Source organism: Arachis hypogaea, chromosome 12, assembly GCF_003086295.3.
Source record: "Arachis hypogaea cultivar Tifrunner chromosome 12, arahy.Tifrunner.gnm2.J5K5, whole genome shotgun sequence".
In the NCBI taxonomy this organism is placed as follows: domain Eukaryota; kingdom Viridiplantae; phylum Streptophyta; class Magnoliopsida; order Fabales; family Fabaceae; genus Arachis; species Arachis hypogaea.
Window position 1 is genome coordinate 2,776,814 of NC_092047.1, and position 17,901 is coordinate 2,794,714.

Genomic DNA, 17,901 nt, shown 5'->3' on the forward strand with positions numbered 1-17,901 from the left:
TAGCAAGGCAAACATAGTTGGCACTAAACCAAGCCTTGCGGTGCAAAAAAAAACCTCTATTTTCATTAGGTTTTTGATTTGGCTTTATAAGTATTGGACTGAAGCCTTAATTTGGTGTATTGGAAGTTTGCTGAAGCAACATGAGTTGGGCTGAGAGATGAAGTATTGGGCGTGAACCACTAAGACATATATTAAAACACAATTAGACTTTTAACCCAATAAATGTTTGTCATCATATTTATATACCCAAAATCAATCTAACTCAACAAATTCAATTGCATGCATTATTTCCTTTTATTAAAAATAATTATTTTAGGCGTCTTTTGTCTTTTTATGTTTTTTCTTTGTATTTTATCTACTAAAAAATTTGAAAATTTAGTGTCTTTGTTTATATATATAATATTGAGTAGTAACTAATATGTTATATACCATAATTATTAACTACTACTATTTGATGCACTTGAGAGACACTAGTGGTACTATTGAACCTGGTCCAATAACATAATTCAAACTTTTCACAAGATGCAATTATGTTGCATCCATCAAATAAAGTAGAATCAAGGACATAGTTAGTGTGAGCCAGCTGGAGGGATTTGAAGATGAATTATTTGAAGGAGCAGCTCTTCATCACATCACATACACCATATCTTATCTATTAATTTGTACTACAAATCAAGAAAAACTTACATGGTATGGATTAAAATTGTTGCATTACACTGATTAATAATTCAAAAGAGTGGAGTGTCATGACTCATTAGAAACAAAAAAGTATAATACAAAGACCAAAGCAATTTTACCCAAACAGAGGTGCTAGAGAACAAAGTAGACCTTAATTATTGAGAAAGTGGACATTGCTAATTATCAGCATCATTGCTTTACCATGACCCACCACTAATGGCTCATTATGATAATGATAAAGTGACATGGCTTGTGTTTTTCAAAATAAAAAGTAACAACAGTTAGGATTAAAGGCAAAAATGAAAACTACGTTGCACAACACTTCCAAATTCCAAAATACCAATCAAACACATAAAATTAGTAAAGAGCCAGCGAGGAAGTCCCACCACTCCACCAACAACACCAAATTTTTGTTAGGCCCCTCAGATCCCTGTTTAGTCAATTATTGTCTTTGTCTTGTTGCTAACAGATTATTGAGAACTACTTCTTCACTATAAGCTTTGATACACCAACACACAGTTCGGTTACAAAGCCTGCAAACATTGCATTTTTCACTCTTCTCCTTCATATCTAAAATTTTTTATCACTTGTTGAGATCATATCATGGCTGCTGCACTTGTTGGTGGAGCTTTCCTCTCTGGCTTCATTAACGTTATCCTTGACAGGTTCCTTACAACTGATGCTGTCAACTTGGTCCTGGGCAAGAAACTTGGCCCTGACTTGGTTGAAAGGCTGAAGACTGCTCTGTTGGGTGCTGAAGCTCTTGTTGCTGATGCTGAGATGAAGCAGTTCGGTAATCCATCTGTGAGGAAGTGGCTTGATAGTCTCCGGGATGCTGTTTACTGTGCTGAGGACTTGCTGGATGCTGTCTTCACGAAAGCCGCCTCTCAAAAGGAGCTAAGTTCTTCCTGGTGGTCGCCTAGCTTCTTCATCAACCGAGATAGAGATGACATGGTAGACAAGATGGAAGGGGTGGTTACAAGAATTGAGAATCTTGGAAAACAAAAAGATTTCCTTGGTCTTGAAAAGATTCCCACTGGTAGCTCATCATGGAGGACTCCGTCCAGTTCTCTTGTAAGAGGGACTGTTTATGGCAGGGAGGATGACAAGAAGGCCTTAATCAAGATGCTGAATGACAACAATGAGCATCAGCTGTCTGTGTTTGCTATTGTTGGCATAGGTGGGGTTGGTAAAACAACATTAGCCCAATCGGTATACAACAAAGAGGAGGAGTTCATGAAGGGATTTGATCTTAAAGCATGGGTTTGTGTCTCAGAAAATTTTGATATTGCTGAGACTACAAAGAATGTTATAAAGGAGATCTCTCCAGATACTCAAGGTCTTGAGCACTTCAATTCACTTCACCATACTTTGAAAGAAAAATTGTTGAACAAGAAATTCTTTATTGTTCTGGATGATGTTTGGAGTGATGATGGTGACAAATGGAGTAGTTTTATGACCCCTTTCCAATATGGGAAGAAAGGAAGTATTGTTCTTCTGACTACTCGTGGGAAAAATGTTGCTTTAGCAGTTAAGAATTGTCGCCCTTATTTTCTCAAAGGGTTGTCAGAAGACTATTGTTGGTCAGTGTTTGCAGACAATGCATCTTTTCCACAATCAAATGGGAGTGCAGCACTTGAAGAAATAGGCAGAAAGATTGTCAAGAAGTGTGATGGCTTGCCATTAGCTGCAGAAACACTTGGACGCTTGTTAAGTACAAAACATGATATCGAGGAATGGAACAAGATACTAATGAGTGATATTTGGGGATTTTCTGTGCAGAAGAGTAAGATTATTCCAGCATTACTGATAAGTTACTTCCATCTTCCTCCACATTTAAAGCGTTGTTTTGTTTACTGTGCTTTATATCCCAAGGATTATAAATTTGAGAAAGATGAATTAATCCTTTTGTGGATGGCAGAAGATCTTTTACCACCACCAAAGAGAGGAGAGAGTTTCGAAGAAGTTGGTTGTGAGTGTTTTGATGAACTAACTTCCAAATTATTTTTCACGAAGATTAAACACAGTGATGATTATTTTGTTATGCATGATCTCTTGCATGACTTAGCAATATTCCTTGCTGGAGATTTCTATTGCAACTCAGAAGAACTTGGTGAAGAGGAGGAGATAAGGATTCAAACTCGGCATTTGTGTGTAAACTTACGTCGTTGTAGCTCAAAACTTCTTAATTTGATTTCTAAAGTAGAATCTTTGAGAACATTGTTATTGTTTGGCGATTTCATATCTCCCGACTGCAACATTGAAGCGGCAACTTGTGACATATTATCAAAGTGTAAATACTTGAGAGCTTTATCCTTTTGTAAACTTGTTGTGGTGCCTAATTCAATAGGAGAATTGATCCATCTGCGCTACTTGGATCTCTCTTGCACTAATATTAAGACATTGCCCGAGTCTTTGTGCAAGTTGTGTAATTTGCAAACATTGATGTTGAATCATTGTTCTAAGCTAACTACGCTGCCTAGTGGTTTGCATAATCTTGTGAGTTTGCGGCATCTTGATATTAGGAAAACTTCTTTGGAAGAAATGCCCAGAAAAATGAGCAAATTGAATCAATTGCACGTTTTAAGTTACTTTGTGGTGGGCAAGCACGAAGAGAATGGAATTCAGGAGTTAGGAGGGCTTGTAAATCTTCATGGATCCTTTGAGATTAAGAAGTTGGAGAATATTGTTGATGTGAATGAAGCAAAGAGCGCAAAGATGATGGATAAGAAGCACATTGAGGAATTATGCTTGGATTGGTCTCCAAGTAATGATTTGGTTTCAAGCACACAAAAAGAAAGAGACATGCTCGATAACTTGCAAATGCACAGTGGGTTGAAAGAGCTGAAAATCAAGGGATACAAGGGTACAATATTTCCAAATTGGATTGGGCATTGTTCCTACCAAAACATGACAAGTGTATCTCTAGAGTGTTGTGACAATTGCTGCATGCTGCCTTCACTTGGACAGCTGCCATCTCTTAAGTCCCTGCGCATTCAACGCTTCCATCAGCTGAGGAGTATTGGCAACGAGTTTTACAAGAATGAAGGAGATCATCATTCTTTGCATATTACACCGTTTCCCTCACTAGAGACATTGGAATTTCATTATATGGCATGTTGGGAGGTGTGGCACGTATCTGAGTCGGAAACATTTCCTCAACTTAGGAAGCTTGAAATAACAAATTGTCCAATGTTGAAGGAAGAGATGCTTATTCAGGTATTCTTCATAATCGTTTCTTCTTTGTCGGATGTTTCCAAAGTTCGCAAACTATGTATATACAACTCCAATATAGAATGGCTCCCCGTGTCCATGTTTCTTGATGGGGATACTTTATCAATTAGGGGATGTGAATATGAGAAGGAATCTGCATTGAAGGCAATGATCAGCATGAACCATCTAAGTTGCCTCCAAGAAATACACATCTCAGGGTATAACTTTGATGTATCCTTTCCGGCCAATTGTTTTCCCAAATCTTTGCAAAAGCTGAAAATCCGTAGCTGTAAAAAACTAGAATTCCCTCAGCAAAAGAAGCAGAAGTATGATCTGGTAGAGCTACAAATAGAAGACAGCTGTCATTCACTGACCTCCTTGTCGTTGGATGCCTTTCCCTATCTCAAGAATCTCGAGATATCATGGTGTGAGAATCTGGAATCAGTCTCAATGTCAAAGCCACTACACGCTGCTCTTCAAAGCCTCTCCATCTATAAATGCCACAAATTAGTGTCATTTGCAGGAGAAGGACTGGTTGCACCCAACTTGACTCATCTCAGCCTCATACAATGCTACAATTTGAAGGCATTACCACGTGACATGAATAGTCTACTCCCAAGTTTACAGTCTCTCCAGATATCACAGTGTGGGAATCTGGAATCAATCTCAATGTCAGAGGCACCACATGCTGCTCTTCAACGTCTCATAATCAGTGGGTGCTCCAAATTAGTGTCATTTACAGGAGAAGGACTGGCTGCACCCAACTTGACTCATCTCAGCATCACACATTGCTACAAGTTGGAGGCATTACCACGTGACATGAATAGTCTACTCCCAAGTTTACACTCTCTCGAGATATTTTGTTGCCCAAACATTTGCAGGTTGGCAGAGGCTGGTTTGCCGCCTAACTTGAAATCACTTGAGGTGGGAATTTGCGAGCAACAAATGAGGGATCTATCATGGATGGCCAATTTGGAGGCCCTCACTCATCTAAGAATTTATGGTTACGGGTGTAAGAACATAAAGTCATACCCAGAGGTGGGTTTGCTGCCCCATATTCCCTCCCTTACCACTCTTGAGATATGGTGCTTCGATAATCTGGAGACATTGGAGTGCAACGAGCTTCTCTGCCTCACCTCCCTTCAACAATTGCACATTTCATTCTGCCAGAAGCTGGAGAATATGGAAGGAGAAAAGCTGCCTCCCTCTCTCTTGCTACTTCAAATTAAACAGTGTCATTTGCTGGAAGAACACTGCAAGAACAAGCATCAACTAATCTGGCCCAAAATTTCCCACATTCCCACCATTAAATTCGTCTGAGCAGGTAATTCTCTAATCTTCATGATTCACACATGCTACTTCAATTAAATTCACACATGCACACGTGATACTTATTAACACTCGTATTTTTCAATAAAATTGCATTTACAGAGCAGAGGAATATAAGAATTAATTACCATGAAATAAAAATTGAAAGACAGTCAATATCTTCTTTCGTGCATTTAAGAATTTCTTTAGATATATTAAACAATGGATGAATCAAATTTACTGATTTTACCATCTTCTGCAGTAGCTTCTCCGAGGTACAAGTGCCCAGATGGCTATGATTTCGCCACATAATCTTTACACAATACAAACCATACTTACATTAACTTCATTCAATCAAAAGAAGTGATTTCTGTTGTAGCTTCAGCTTGGTATAGTTACTCTATTTCTCTTTATAACTTACTTCAGGTTGGAGAATATGGCAGGAGAAAAGCTACCTTTCTCTCTGTTATTACTTCAAATTCAACTGTCATATACTCGGAGGAGGCTACAAGAAGAAGAGTTGCAGCTACACTCTCTATGAAGGTAACATAAACTTGATGGATATATAGGTATTGATATTTGAAACTGCTTTATCTCATATCATTTCTTATGGATACTAATTCAAACAGATTTTCCAGGGGCATCAAGAGATAGATAACTACTATAGTCAAGGATGGATTCAACCATTAAAATGTGCATTAGGAAGCTTCTATGGCAATTATAACTTGGTGAATATGTAAGTATTTTTGTAAAACTTTGGTGTTCAATTGTTCTGTCTTCTCTTCAATATTTTGCTGCTATTAACTATTGTCATATATACTATGCCTATATTATGTTTTTGGGTGCTTCCATATTATGCCTTTGGCAGGTTTAGTTTATTCCCACCATTCTTAGAGTGAATGATCATTTTACAATGTTAAGTATCTTGCCTATGAAAATTATATTGAGGTGCATTCTATATAACTAGTAACTTAATGTTTCCAAATTCCAAATATCAATACAAGAAGGGGAAAAGCTTCCTTTCTGACCTGGTTGAAAATATCATGTAACTTTCTTTCATTTCAATTGGACTGTACTCAACTCAAGAATATTGAAAATAATGCATCAAGTATTGATTAGCTTAAAAGGTTTCCGTAGGTGTATACAAAAACTAATCTCTTGGTAGTTGGCATATACACAACTATAAGTACATCACATGAGTGCAGGCTATCAAGTGTATTAACCTAATCAGATTGGGATTAACTTGAGTGGACACAAGCAGTTGAGCAAATAGAAAAAAAGTTGAGCAGGTTTTTCCATAAGCAACTTGTCGTCAGCAAGTGAACATCGGATGGTAAAATCTTGTGATATTGAACTGAATTTTTTGTTGATTCAAGAAGGAATCTTTATGATCAAAACAGAATAATTTTTGTTGATTCAACAAAAGTGAAGAATCACACATGCTATTGCCGTGCATTATTAAGCTTCTAAGAAAAAGTTTTAACTGTGCAACATAATTTTCACAAAGTTAACAATTCCATTGGTCACACATCAAGCTAGTCTTGCAATCACGCTGCATAGTAAAGAATTAGGATTAAAGATAAAATCCAATTGTGCTGTACCTTCCAAAGAAGAATTTTAACTGTTAGTTATAGCTTGTATTTCTCTTGGTTTTATCTGTATTTCTCTTTGGAAAATTCTCTTGGTTTTATCTGTATTTCTCTGACAAGAAGATAATGTTTACATCCAGCAATCCAATAAAAGAATCATCATGAGCGCCTAATTCTGTAATTACGTATACTTCTATACATGATTAAATTTGGTTGTGCAACATTTGAAAGCTTCCTCAACTTTCAATTCTATATAAACTATCAGAAATAAAAATACAAAATTTATTAGTCCCAAAGCATCACATATTTAACAGTGTACAGAGTTATTTTTTAAAGCAACCTCATAGATAAGCTGGCTATCATCACGTGAAAGCGTGAAAGCCAATGTCTATTGCCAACAGATTTTAACCTTATATTATTACCATAATACCATGATTGATATGCAGATTCATACTCCTTAGTTTTATATAATTCCCACAAAGAATAGTGTCCATTGGTCACAGTGAAACCACAATGTGTTAATGCAGAGCCAGCTAAGCACTCCACTGATACCGAATTTTTTATAGTTACCTTGGAGACTGATACCACGTGATATCATGTAGGACACCTTCTTTGAAAACTTGATTAAGAAAACCCCTCAATTGAGTTCACTACACCCTGCAACCATTGTTCTCTTACCTTTCTCTGCAAATCCATTCACTTTTCTGTTGTTGTTGAGATCAAATCATGGCTGGTGCACTTGTTGGTGGAGCTTTTCTTTCTGGCTTCATTAACGTTGTCTTTGACCGGTTCCTTACAATGGATGCTGTCAACTTGGTCTTGGGCAAGAAACTTGGCCCTGACTTGGTTCAAAGGCTGAAGACTGCTCTGTTGGGTGCTGAAGGACTTGTTGCTGATGCTGAGATGAAGCAGTTCGGTAATCCATCTGTGAGGAAGTGGCTCGATAATCTCCGAGATGCTGTTTACTGTGCCGAGGACTTGCTCGACACTGTCCTCACCAAAGTCGCCACTCGAAAGGAGGAAAGTTCTTCCTGGTCCCTTAGCTTCTTCATCAACCGAGATAGAGACGACATGGTAGACAAGATGGAAGGGGTGGTTAGAAGAATTGAGGATCTTGGAAGACAAAAAGATTTCCTTGGTCTTGAAAAGATTCCCACTGGTAGCTCATCATGGAGGACTCCGTCCACTTCTCTTGTGAGAGGGAATGTGTATGGAAGGGAGGATGACCAGAAGGCCTTAGTCCAAATGCTGAATGACAACAATGAGTATCACTTGTCTGTGATTGCTATTGTTGGCATAGGTGGGGTTGGTAAAACAACTTTAGCCCAATGGCTGTACAACAATGCAGAGTTGATGGAGGGATTTGATCTGAAAGCATGGGTTTGTGTTTCGGAGAAGTTTGAAGTTGTTGAGACTACAAGGAATGTCATAAAGCAGATCCATGGAGGTACTTGTAGTCTCGATGATTTCAATTCACTTCACAATGCTTTGAAAGAAGAATTGTCCAATAAGAAGTTCTTTATTGTTCTTGATGATGTTTGGAGTGATGATGGTGACAAATGGAGTAATTTTATGACCCCTTTCCAACAAAATGGGAATAAGGGAAGTATTGTTCTTCTGACTACTCGGGAGGAAAATGTTGCTTCCGCAGTTCAAAATTGTCGGCCTTATTTTCTCAAGAAGTTGTCGGAGGACTATTGTTGGTCAGTGTTTGCAGAAAATGCATCTTTTCCACAATCAAATGGGAGAGCAGCACTTGAAGAAATAGGCCGAAAGATTGTCAAGAAGTGTGATGGCTTGCCATTAGCTGCAGAAACACTTGGTCGCTTGTTACGTACAAAACATGATGTTGAGGAATGGAACAAGATACTAATGAGTGATATTTGGGGATTTTCTGTGGAGAAGAGTAAGATTATTCCAGCATTACTGATAAGTTACCTCCATCTTCCCCCATATTTAAAGCGTTGTTTTGTCTATTGTGCTTTATATCCCAAGGATTATGAATTTGGAACAGATGAATTAATCCTTTTGTGGATGACAGAAGATCTTTTACCACCACCAAAGAGAGGAGAGAGTTTAGAAGAAGTTGGTTGTGAGTGTTTTGATGAACTAACTTCTAGATTATTTTTCACCAAGAGTGAACTCTTTGATGAGTATTTTGTGATGCATGATCTGTTGCATGACTTAGCAATATTCCTTGCTGGAGATTTCTATTGCAACTCAGAAGAATTTGGTAAAGAGGAGATAAAGATTCACACCCGGCATTTGTTTGTAAATTTAAGTCATTGTAGCTCAAAACTTTATAATTCTATTTCTAAAGTAGAATCTTTGAGAACATTATTATTGTTTGGCGATTTCTCATCTCCCAACTTTAACATTGAAGCAGCAACATGTGAGATATTATCAAAGTGTAAATACTTGAGAGTTTTATCCTTTAGAAAACTTGATGAGGTGCCTAATTTAATAGGAGAATTGATCCATCTGCGCTACTTAGATCTCTCTTGGACTGATATTAAGACATTGCCAGAGTCTTTGTGCAACTTGTGTAACTTGCAAACATTGATGTTGTATGCTTGTTCTAAGCTAACTACACTTCCTAGTGGTTTGCATAATCTTGTGAGTTTGCGGCATCTTGATATTAGAAATACCTCTTTAGAAGAAATGCCCAGAAAAATGAGCAAATTGAATCAGTTGCACGTTTTAAGTTCCTTTGTCGTTGGCAAACACGAAGACAATGGAATCGAGGAGTTAGGAGGGCTGGTAAATCTTCATGGATCCGTTGAGATTAAGAAGTTGGAGAATATTGTTGATGTGAATGAAGCAAAGAGGGCAAAGATAATGGATATGAAGCACATTGATGAATTATGTTTGCAATGGTCTTCAGGTGATGATTTGGTTTTAAGTACACAAAAAGAAAGAGACATCCTCGATAACTTGCAACCGCAGAATGGGTTGAAAGAGTTGGAAATCAAGGGATACAAGGGTACAATATTTCCAGATTGGTTGGGGAACTGTTCCTACGAAAACATGACACGTGTATCTCTAAAGTCTTGCAAGAATTGCTGCATGCTGCCTTCACTTGGACAGCTGCCATCTCTTAAGTCCCTAAGCATTGAAGGTTTGGATCAGCTGAGGAGTATTGGCGAGGAGTTTTACAAGAATGAAGGAGCTCATCATTCTTCGCGTATTGCACCATTTCCCTCACTTGAGAGTTTGGAGTTTGATAACATGGCATGTTGGGAGGTGTGGCACGTATCTGAGTCAGAAAATTTTCCTCAACTTAGGAAGCTTGAAATAACAAATTGTCGAATGTTGAAGGAAGGGATGCGTAATGAGGTATTCTTCAGAATAATTTCTTCTTTGTCGGATGTTTCCAAAGTTCGCAAACTACGTATAGGCAATGATGTTATAGAACGGCACAACGACGCCATGTATCTTGATGGGGATAGTTTATCAATTAGGGGAAGCGAATCTGTGGAGGAGTCTGCATTGAAGGCAATGATCAGCATCAACCATCTACGTTGCCTCCATGAAATACACATCTTGAACTGTAGAATACTAGAATTCCCCCAGCTACAGCAGCACAAGTATGATTTGGTAGAGCTAAAAATACAAGACAGCTGTGATTCACTGACCTCCTTGTGGTTGGATGTCTTTCCCAATCTCAAGAATTTGGAGATAAGAGGGTGTAGGAATCTGGAATCAGTGTCAATGTCAGAGGCACCACACACTGCTCTTCAACATCTCTCCATATATGATTGTCCCGAATTAATGTCATTTGCAGGAGAAGGACTTGCTGCACCCAACTTGACTCATCTTCACGTCGCAGACTGCAGGAAGTTGGAGGCATTACCACGTGACATGAAGAGTCTACTCCCAAGTTTACACTCTCTCCAGATATATGGGTTCCCAAATATTTGCAGGTTGCCAAAGGGTGGTTTGCCGCCTAACTTGAAAGAACTTGGTGTGGGAGGTTGCGAGGAACAACTGAGGGATCTATCATGGATGGCCAACTTGCACGCCCTCACTCATCTCACCATTAATGGTTATGACTGCGACAACATAAAGTCATACCCAGAGGTGGGTTCGCTGCCTCACCTTCCCTCCCTTACCACTCTCAAGGTATGCTGGTTCAAGAATCTGGAGACATTGGACTGCAACGAGCTTCTCCGCCTCACCTCCCTTCAACAATTGCACATTTCATTGTGCCTGAAGCTGCAGAATATGGAAGGAGAAAAGCTGCCTCCCTCTCTCTTGCTACTTCAAATTAAACAGTGTCCTTTGCTGGAAGAACACTGCAAGAACAAGCATCAACTAATCTGGCCCAAAATTTCCCACATACCCACCATTAAAGTCAATCGCAAGAAAATTTCCTGAATAGAGATTTCTGAGCAGGTAATTCTCTAATCTTCATGATTCACACATGCTACCACAATTAAATTCACACATGCACATGTGATACTTCTTAACACTCATATTTTTCAATAAAATTGCATCTACAGAGGAACATAAGAATTAATTACCATGAAATAAAAATTGAAAGACAATTAATATCTTTTTTCGTGTATCCAGCACTTAAGAATTTCTTCAGATATATTAAACAATTGGATGAATCAAATTTACTGTTTTTATAGTCCTCTGCATGTAGCTTCTACCAGGTACAAGTGCCCAGATGGCTAAGATTTCAGCACATAATCTTTATATAAAACAAACCATACTTACATTACCTTCATTCAATCATAAGAACTGATTTCTGTTTTAGCTTCTGGTAGGTATAGTTACTCTATTCCTCTCTGCAATTTACTTCAGGTTGGAGAATATGGCAGGAGAAAAGCTTCCGTTTTCTGTTACTATTTCAAATTCAACACTGTCCTTTGCCCGGCAAAGAAGAAGAGTTGCAGCTCAACTCTTTATGAAGGTAACATAAACTTGATGGATCTAGAGGCATTGATCTTTGAAGCTGCTCTATCTCATATCATTTCCTATGAATACCAACTAAAATAGATTTTCCAGGGGCATCAAGAAATAGATAACTGCTATGGTCGAGGATTTGCTTTCTTTATGGATTCAACTTTCAACCATTAAAATGTGCATTAGGCAGCTTCTGTGGCAATTGCAACATGGTGAGCATGTAAGTACTTTTGTAAAATTTTGCATTGCGGTATTATTATTTTGTGTCAATCTTTTCTCAAGCTAAATTTATCCCTTTCGGTTCTGCTTTTGAAGCTAAAAAGGAGTGGTACATCATTGTGTATTTATCTAGCAGGTTATGATCATTTTCCTTTGTGTGAGGCCCAAGCAAACAGTTTTTTTTGGAGAGTCCCTCTACATCCCAATTAGTGTGTTAACATGAACAAATGAATGATCGGATGGTTAATTCTTTTCTGGTTTACCTAGAGTTCTTCATTCATAGTCCTTCAACTTTGAGGTGTGATTGCAATCCGAGCGCTCTAGCCAAAGGGTTTGTAAGCAACGGCCGTCTATTGTATCTACTGTACCTGGAGTTCTGCATGTATGCTTAGTAGTGGTTGTAAGTTTTGAGACTTGTTTGAAGCTTTGATTTGGAAAATAGTGAAAATTTTTACCTTCCCGTGGGTTTTTTTTTTATCTCTCACATTGAGAGGTTTTTTCCCACATTAAAATTTGGTGTTCTGTTGTTCTGTCTTCTCTTCAATTATTTGCTGGTATTGGTGCTTCCATATTATGCCTTTGACAGGTTTAGTTTATTCCCACCATGAATGATCATTTTACAATGTTAAACATCTTGCCTATAAATTATATTGAGGTGCATTCTATATAACTAGTAGCTTAATGTTTCCAAATTCCAAATGTGCACACAAGTAGGGGACATAAAGGTTTGGAGTCTAGCTTGGTTCAATATACCATGTACCTTTCATTTTGTCTGCTTTCTCTCTCTCTCTCTCTTGGCATGCACACAACAACTTGTCGCTTAGAAAAAAGAGAAAGCTGTGAAAAGAATACTTTAGAAAATAGAATAGCACTTGATATACTATAGGCATACACAAGACCAGACATCCTTCAGTAGATAGCAACAGTAAGTAATTAAAAAGTGAAAAAAGTAATGAATCTGAACTCCAAAATATATAACATTGCATGATCAATTCAGTTGTTTGGGGGAAAAAAGAAGCTGAAAAGAAAATTGATTATTTTCTTCATTAGTTTTGCACTATCATATTGTCACATGTCTTGTATTTTTATAATGGTGCCTTTCTGGAAAGTTCAATCGGTTTAATGTTTTTGAGAAGAAGATAATAGTTAAATCCAACAATTCAAAAAAAGAAAAAGGTCCAAATCATCATGAATGCCTCACATATGCTGAAACCTTCCTCAAGTTAGGAGAACCACAGTTATTTTGGAACATTTATCTTTCATACAGAAGCAATTCCAATATGAAAGTTCTTATGCTATGTTACAAGTAGCGTTTCTTTTACTAGTAAATCATCATAAGAGCGTTACTGATGCTGTACTTAAACCATAGTAGAATCTCCCAATTATAATCCAAGAAAAAATATCTTATGAGAAAGTTTGAACCTTCCTCAACTTGCAATTTTTTACTTCTTTCATGGAATTAAAAGCACTATTATGAGTGACAAAGAAACTAGCATTAAGCATCCATTACCAACATTTTAAGCACCTACAATCAACTCTGTTACATCACAAATTCATTTCATTGCATGCATTATTTCCTTTTATTAAAAATAATTATTTTAGGAGTCTTTTTTTTATATTTTTTTTCTTTGTATTTTATCTACTCAAAAATTTCCCCCTCCCCATTACCCTGCGTTCTAACCCCCTATGTACCAAAAAACAAAAATATTTAGTAACTAATATGTTATATACCATAACTACTTCTATTTGATGCATTTGAGAGATATTAGTATAATATTACTATTGAACCTGTTCCTGTAACATAATTGAAACTCTTCACAAGATGCAATTGTGTTGCATCCATCAAAGTAGAATCAAGCACAAAGTTAGTGTGAGCCAGCTAACAATTTTGGAGCACCACTCAATCAAAAAGGGAATACAGTGAATAAAGATGAATTATTTGAAGCAGCAACTCTTTTTCAACTCACATATACCATATCTTATTTATTAAGTTGTCCTACAAATTAAAGGCAAAACTGAAAATTATGTTGCATGACACTTCCAAATTGCACAGTAACAATCATACACATAAAATTAGTAAAGAGTCAGCAAGGAAGTCCCACTAACGGCACCTACTTTTTGTTAGGCCCCTCAGATCCTGTTTACTCAGTTATCTTTGTCTTGTTGCTAAAATTATTGACAGCCACTTCTTCACTATAAGCTTTGATAGACCAATACACAGTTCGGTTTCAAAGCTTGAAAGCATTGCATTTTTCACTCTCCTTCCCATCTGAAATTTCTGATCACTTGTTGAGATCATATCATGGCTGCTGCACTTGTTGGTGGAGCTTTCCTCTCTGGCTTCATTAACGTTCTCTTTGACAGGTTCCTTAAAACTGATACTGTCAACAAGGTCTTGGGAAAGAAGCTTGGCCCTGACTTGGTTGAAAGGCTGAAGACTGCTCTGTTGGGTGCTGAAGGTCTTGTTGCTGATGCTGAGATGAAGCAGTTCGGTAATCCATCTGTGAGGAAGAGGCTTGATAGTCTCCGGGATGCTGTTTACTGTGCTGAGGACTTGCTGGACACTGTCCTCACCAAAGCCGCCACTCAAAAGAAGATAAGTTCTACCTTTTTCATTAGCATCTTTATCAACCGAGATAGGGACATGGTAGACAAGATGGAAGGGGTGGTTGGAAGAATAGAGGATCTTGGAAAACAAAAAGATTTCCTTGGTCTTGAAAAGGTTTCCACTAGTAGCTCATCATGGAGGACTCCATCCACTTCTCTTGTAAGAGGGAATGTGTATGGCACAGAGGATGACAGGAAGGCCTTAATCAAGATGCTGAATGACAACAGTGAGCATCAGTTGTCTGTGATTGCCATTGTTGGCATAGGTGGGGTTGGTAAAACAACATTAGCCCAATGGGTATACAACAACCAGGAGGAGTTCATGAAGGGATTTGATCCTAAAGCATGGGTTTGTGTTTCAGAAAATTTTGATATTGTTGAGACTACAAGAGTCATAAAGGGGATCCTTGGACATACTTGCAGTCTCGATGATTTCAATTCATTTCAACATGCTTTGAAAGAAAAATTGTTGAATAAGAAGTTCTTTATTGTTCTGGATGATGTTTGGAGTGACGATGGTGACAGATGGAGTAATTTTATGACTCCTTTTCAATACGGGAAGAAGGGAAGTGTTGTTCTTCTTACTACTCGTGGGAATAATGTTGCTTTAGCAGTTCAAAACTGTCGCCCTTATTTTCTCAATGGTTTGTCAGAAGACTATTGTTGGTCAGTATTTGCAGACAATGCATCTTTTCCACAATCTAATGGGAATGCAGCACTTGAAGGAGTTGGTAGAGAGATTGTCAAGAAGTGTGGTGGCTTGCCATTAGCTGCAGAAACGCTTGGACGCCTGTTACGTACAAAGCATGATGTTAAGGAATGGAACAAGATATTAATAAGTGATATTTGGGCATTTTCTGTGAAGAATAGTAAGATTATCCCTGCATTATTGATAAGTTACTTCCATCTTTCTCCACACTTAAAACGTTGTTTTGTTTATTGCTCTTTACATCCCAAAGATTATCGATTCATGAAATATGAATTAATCTTGTTGTGGATGGCAGAAGATTTTTTACCACCACCAAAGAGAGGAGAGACTTTAGAAGAAGTTGGTTGGGAATGTTTTAATGAACTAACTTCTAGATTATTTTTCACAAAGATTCAAGATGGTGATGATTATTTTGTGATGCACAATCTCCTGCATGACTTAGCAATATTTCTTGCTGGAGATTTCTATTGCAACTCAGAAGAATTTTGTGAAGAGGAGGAGATAAGGATTCAGATTCGACATTTGTGTGTAAATTTACGTTGTTGTAGCTCAAAACTTTATAATTCTATTTCTACAGATAGGTGGATTTGGTAATCTGGAGACGTTGGAGTGCAATGAGATTCTCAGCCTCAGCTCCCTCCAACAATTAAGCATTCAATCGTGTCTTAAGCTGGAGAATATGGCAGGAGAAAAGCTGCCTTCCTCTCTCTTACTTCTCAAAGTTGACTACTGTCCTTTTCTGGGAGAACACTGCAAGAACAAGCATCAAAATATTTGGCCCAAAATTTCCCACATCCCCACCATTCAAGTTGATGGCGAACAAATTTTCTGAATACAGATTTCTGACCCGGTAATTTTCTAATCTTCACGTCTCTCATGATACCACAATTAAATTCACACATGCATAAGTGATACTTATCGATAAATTCGCATTTAAAGAGGAACATAAGAATTAGTTACCATGAAATCAAAATTGAAAGACAGTGAATATCTATCTTATTTCATATATCTAGCATTTGAGAATTTCTTTAGATATATTAAACAAATGAATGAATCAAATTACTGTTCTTACCATCTTCTGCATGTAGCTTCTACTGAGTTACAGGTGCCCATGTTAAACTGGACTAATATGTTTGGAATAAAAAAGCATTGATTTCTGTTTTAGCTTCAGGTTAGTACAGTTACTCTATTCCTCTCTACAATTTACTTCAGGTTGGAGAATATGGCTGGCAAAAAGCTTCCTTCCTCTCTGTTTACTACTTCAAATTGAAGAGTGTCCTTTGCTTGGAAACCGTTGCAGCTAAACTCTCTATAGGTATTGATATTTTAATTTGCTCTATCTCGTATCATTTCTTATGATCACTAACTCAAATACATTTTCCAAGGGCCTGAAGAGATAGATAACTGCTATGGTCAAGGAATCGCTTTCTTTATGGATTCAACCTTTAAAATGTGCATTAGGAAGCTTCTGTGGCAACTGCGACTTGGTGAGCATGTAAGTACTTTTGCAAGATTTTCCGTGGAGGTATTGTTATTTTGATGTCAATTTTTTTTCTCAAGCTGAATTTGCCCATTCAGTTCTGTTTTTGAAGCTGAAAAAAAGGCAACAATGTTGAACACATCATTGTGTATTTATCATGCAGGTTCTGATCATTTTCCTTTGTGAGGCCCATGCAAACACATTTGGAGTGTCCCTCTAAATTTCTGTTAGTGTATTAACCTGATCCATATGAATGATAGTATAATCAAATCTTTTCTTGTTTAAGTGGAGATTCTTCACTCATAGTTCTTCAATATGGAGGTGTGGTTGTGATCTTAGCTCTCTAGTAGAACTGCCAGAAAGTCTGTAAATGAGTATCACTGATTTTATTTTGTTGACGGGTCTATGTCCTTGTAAAAGAGTTGTGTATGTATGCTTATTAGTGCTTGTAAGTTTTGAGACTTCTTTGTAGCTTTGATTTGAATAATAGTGAGCTTAATTAATTAATTCTTATTCTTAGAGTGAAAAACAAATTTTATATCATACTGTAAAAACTTTTTTTCTTATACTGTAAAGTACTGATTAAGTATCTTGCCTATGAACCATGAAGACATGAATATATTAGATTCTAACAAGAAGGAATCTCTATAGGCAAACCTTATAGTTGTTGTTGATTCAATAGAAGTGAAGAATCACACACTATTTATCAGTCAATTCATTAAGAAACCATGCGTTATTATTATTTTTGTTATTATTTTACATCATGTGCACACTTTATCACAAGTACAAGACCCAGTTTGCAGCAGTGTTAAAAGAGATCATTATGAATTTTGCTACAAATGTTTTACTGCACGACAGCAGCGTCGACAAAATAAAATGTTCATCATCATAGTTTTATGTAAAATTAACGTATATTAGAAGTAGCTTCTAAGAAAATGTTTAAACCGTGCACCAAATTTCCACAAAGACAACAGTTGCATTGGTTACGGCAAAAGGCTTGAATGATCTCTGAGTTTGTTCTTGTAAATTGTAATATGTGGTGTTTAGCTTATATTTGTAAAAAAAGGAAATCTCTCGTCAAGTTTCTTCGTGACAACCGAAGGTAGATTCCAGGTTAGGATCAAACCAGTGGAAATCATGGGTATCTCTCTATAAACTACTCTTGAATTTGTCATTCGATTCCTCTA

The 17,901-nt window shown here is 37.3% G+C and overlaps 2 protein-coding genes across 14 annotated transcripts; both read left to right on the forward strand.

Moving 5' to 3' along the window:
* The first annotated feature begins 1,000 nt into the window (after positions 1 to 1,000).
* On the forward strand, positions 1,001 to 12,588 carry LOC112729076 (putative disease resistance RPP13-like protein 1). Of its 7 annotated transcripts, none has more exons than XM_029290475.2 (6): positions 1,011 to 5,215; positions 5,626 to 5,742; positions 5,829 to 5,935; positions 11,598 to 11,706; positions 11,802 to 11,919; positions 12,055 to 12,588. In XM_029290475.2, exon 1 carries the CDS (start codon positions 1,282 to 1,284, stop codon positions 5,209 to 5,211), a length of 3,930 nt encoding a protein of 1,309 aa, XP_029146308.1. In that variant the 5' UTR covers positions 1,011 to 1,281; the 3' UTR covers positions 5,212 to 5,215; positions 5,626 to 5,742; positions 5,829 to 5,935; positions 11,598 to 11,706; positions 11,802 to 11,919; positions 12,055 to 12,588. The 7 variants fall into 7 exon arrangements, with proteins under 7 accessions (XP_029146309.1, XP_072064617.1, XP_029146308.1 ...); XM_029290474.2 differs by having other exon boundaries at positions 5,838 to 5,935; positions 12,052 to 12,588; XM_029290473.2 differs by having other exon boundaries at positions 5,838 to 5,935.
* Positions 12,589 to 13,255: 667 nt separating this feature from the next.
* LOC112726340 (putative disease resistance RPP13-like protein 1) lies at positions 13,256 to 17,221 on the forward strand. 7 transcript variants are annotated; one of them, XM_072208518.1, is made up of 5 exons: positions 13,864 to 15,394; positions 15,812 to 16,084; positions 16,447 to 16,549; positions 16,620 to 16,759; positions 16,878 to 17,221. In XM_072208518.1, exons 1-2 carry the CDS (start codon positions 14,221 to 14,223, stop codon positions 15,826 to 15,828), a joined length of 1,191 nt encoding a protein of 396 aa, XP_072064619.1. In that variant the 5' UTR covers positions 13,864 to 14,220; the 3' UTR covers positions 15,829 to 16,084; positions 16,447 to 16,549; positions 16,620 to 16,759; positions 16,878 to 17,221. The 7 variants fall into 7 exon arrangements, with proteins under 7 accessions (XP_029146311.1, XP_029146310.1, XP_072064618.1 ...); XM_025775689.3 differs by having other exon boundaries at positions 16,620 to 16,729; XM_072208519.1 differs by having other exon boundaries at positions 16,629 to 16,729.
* The last annotated feature ends 680 nt before the right edge of the window (positions 17,222 to 17,901 follow it).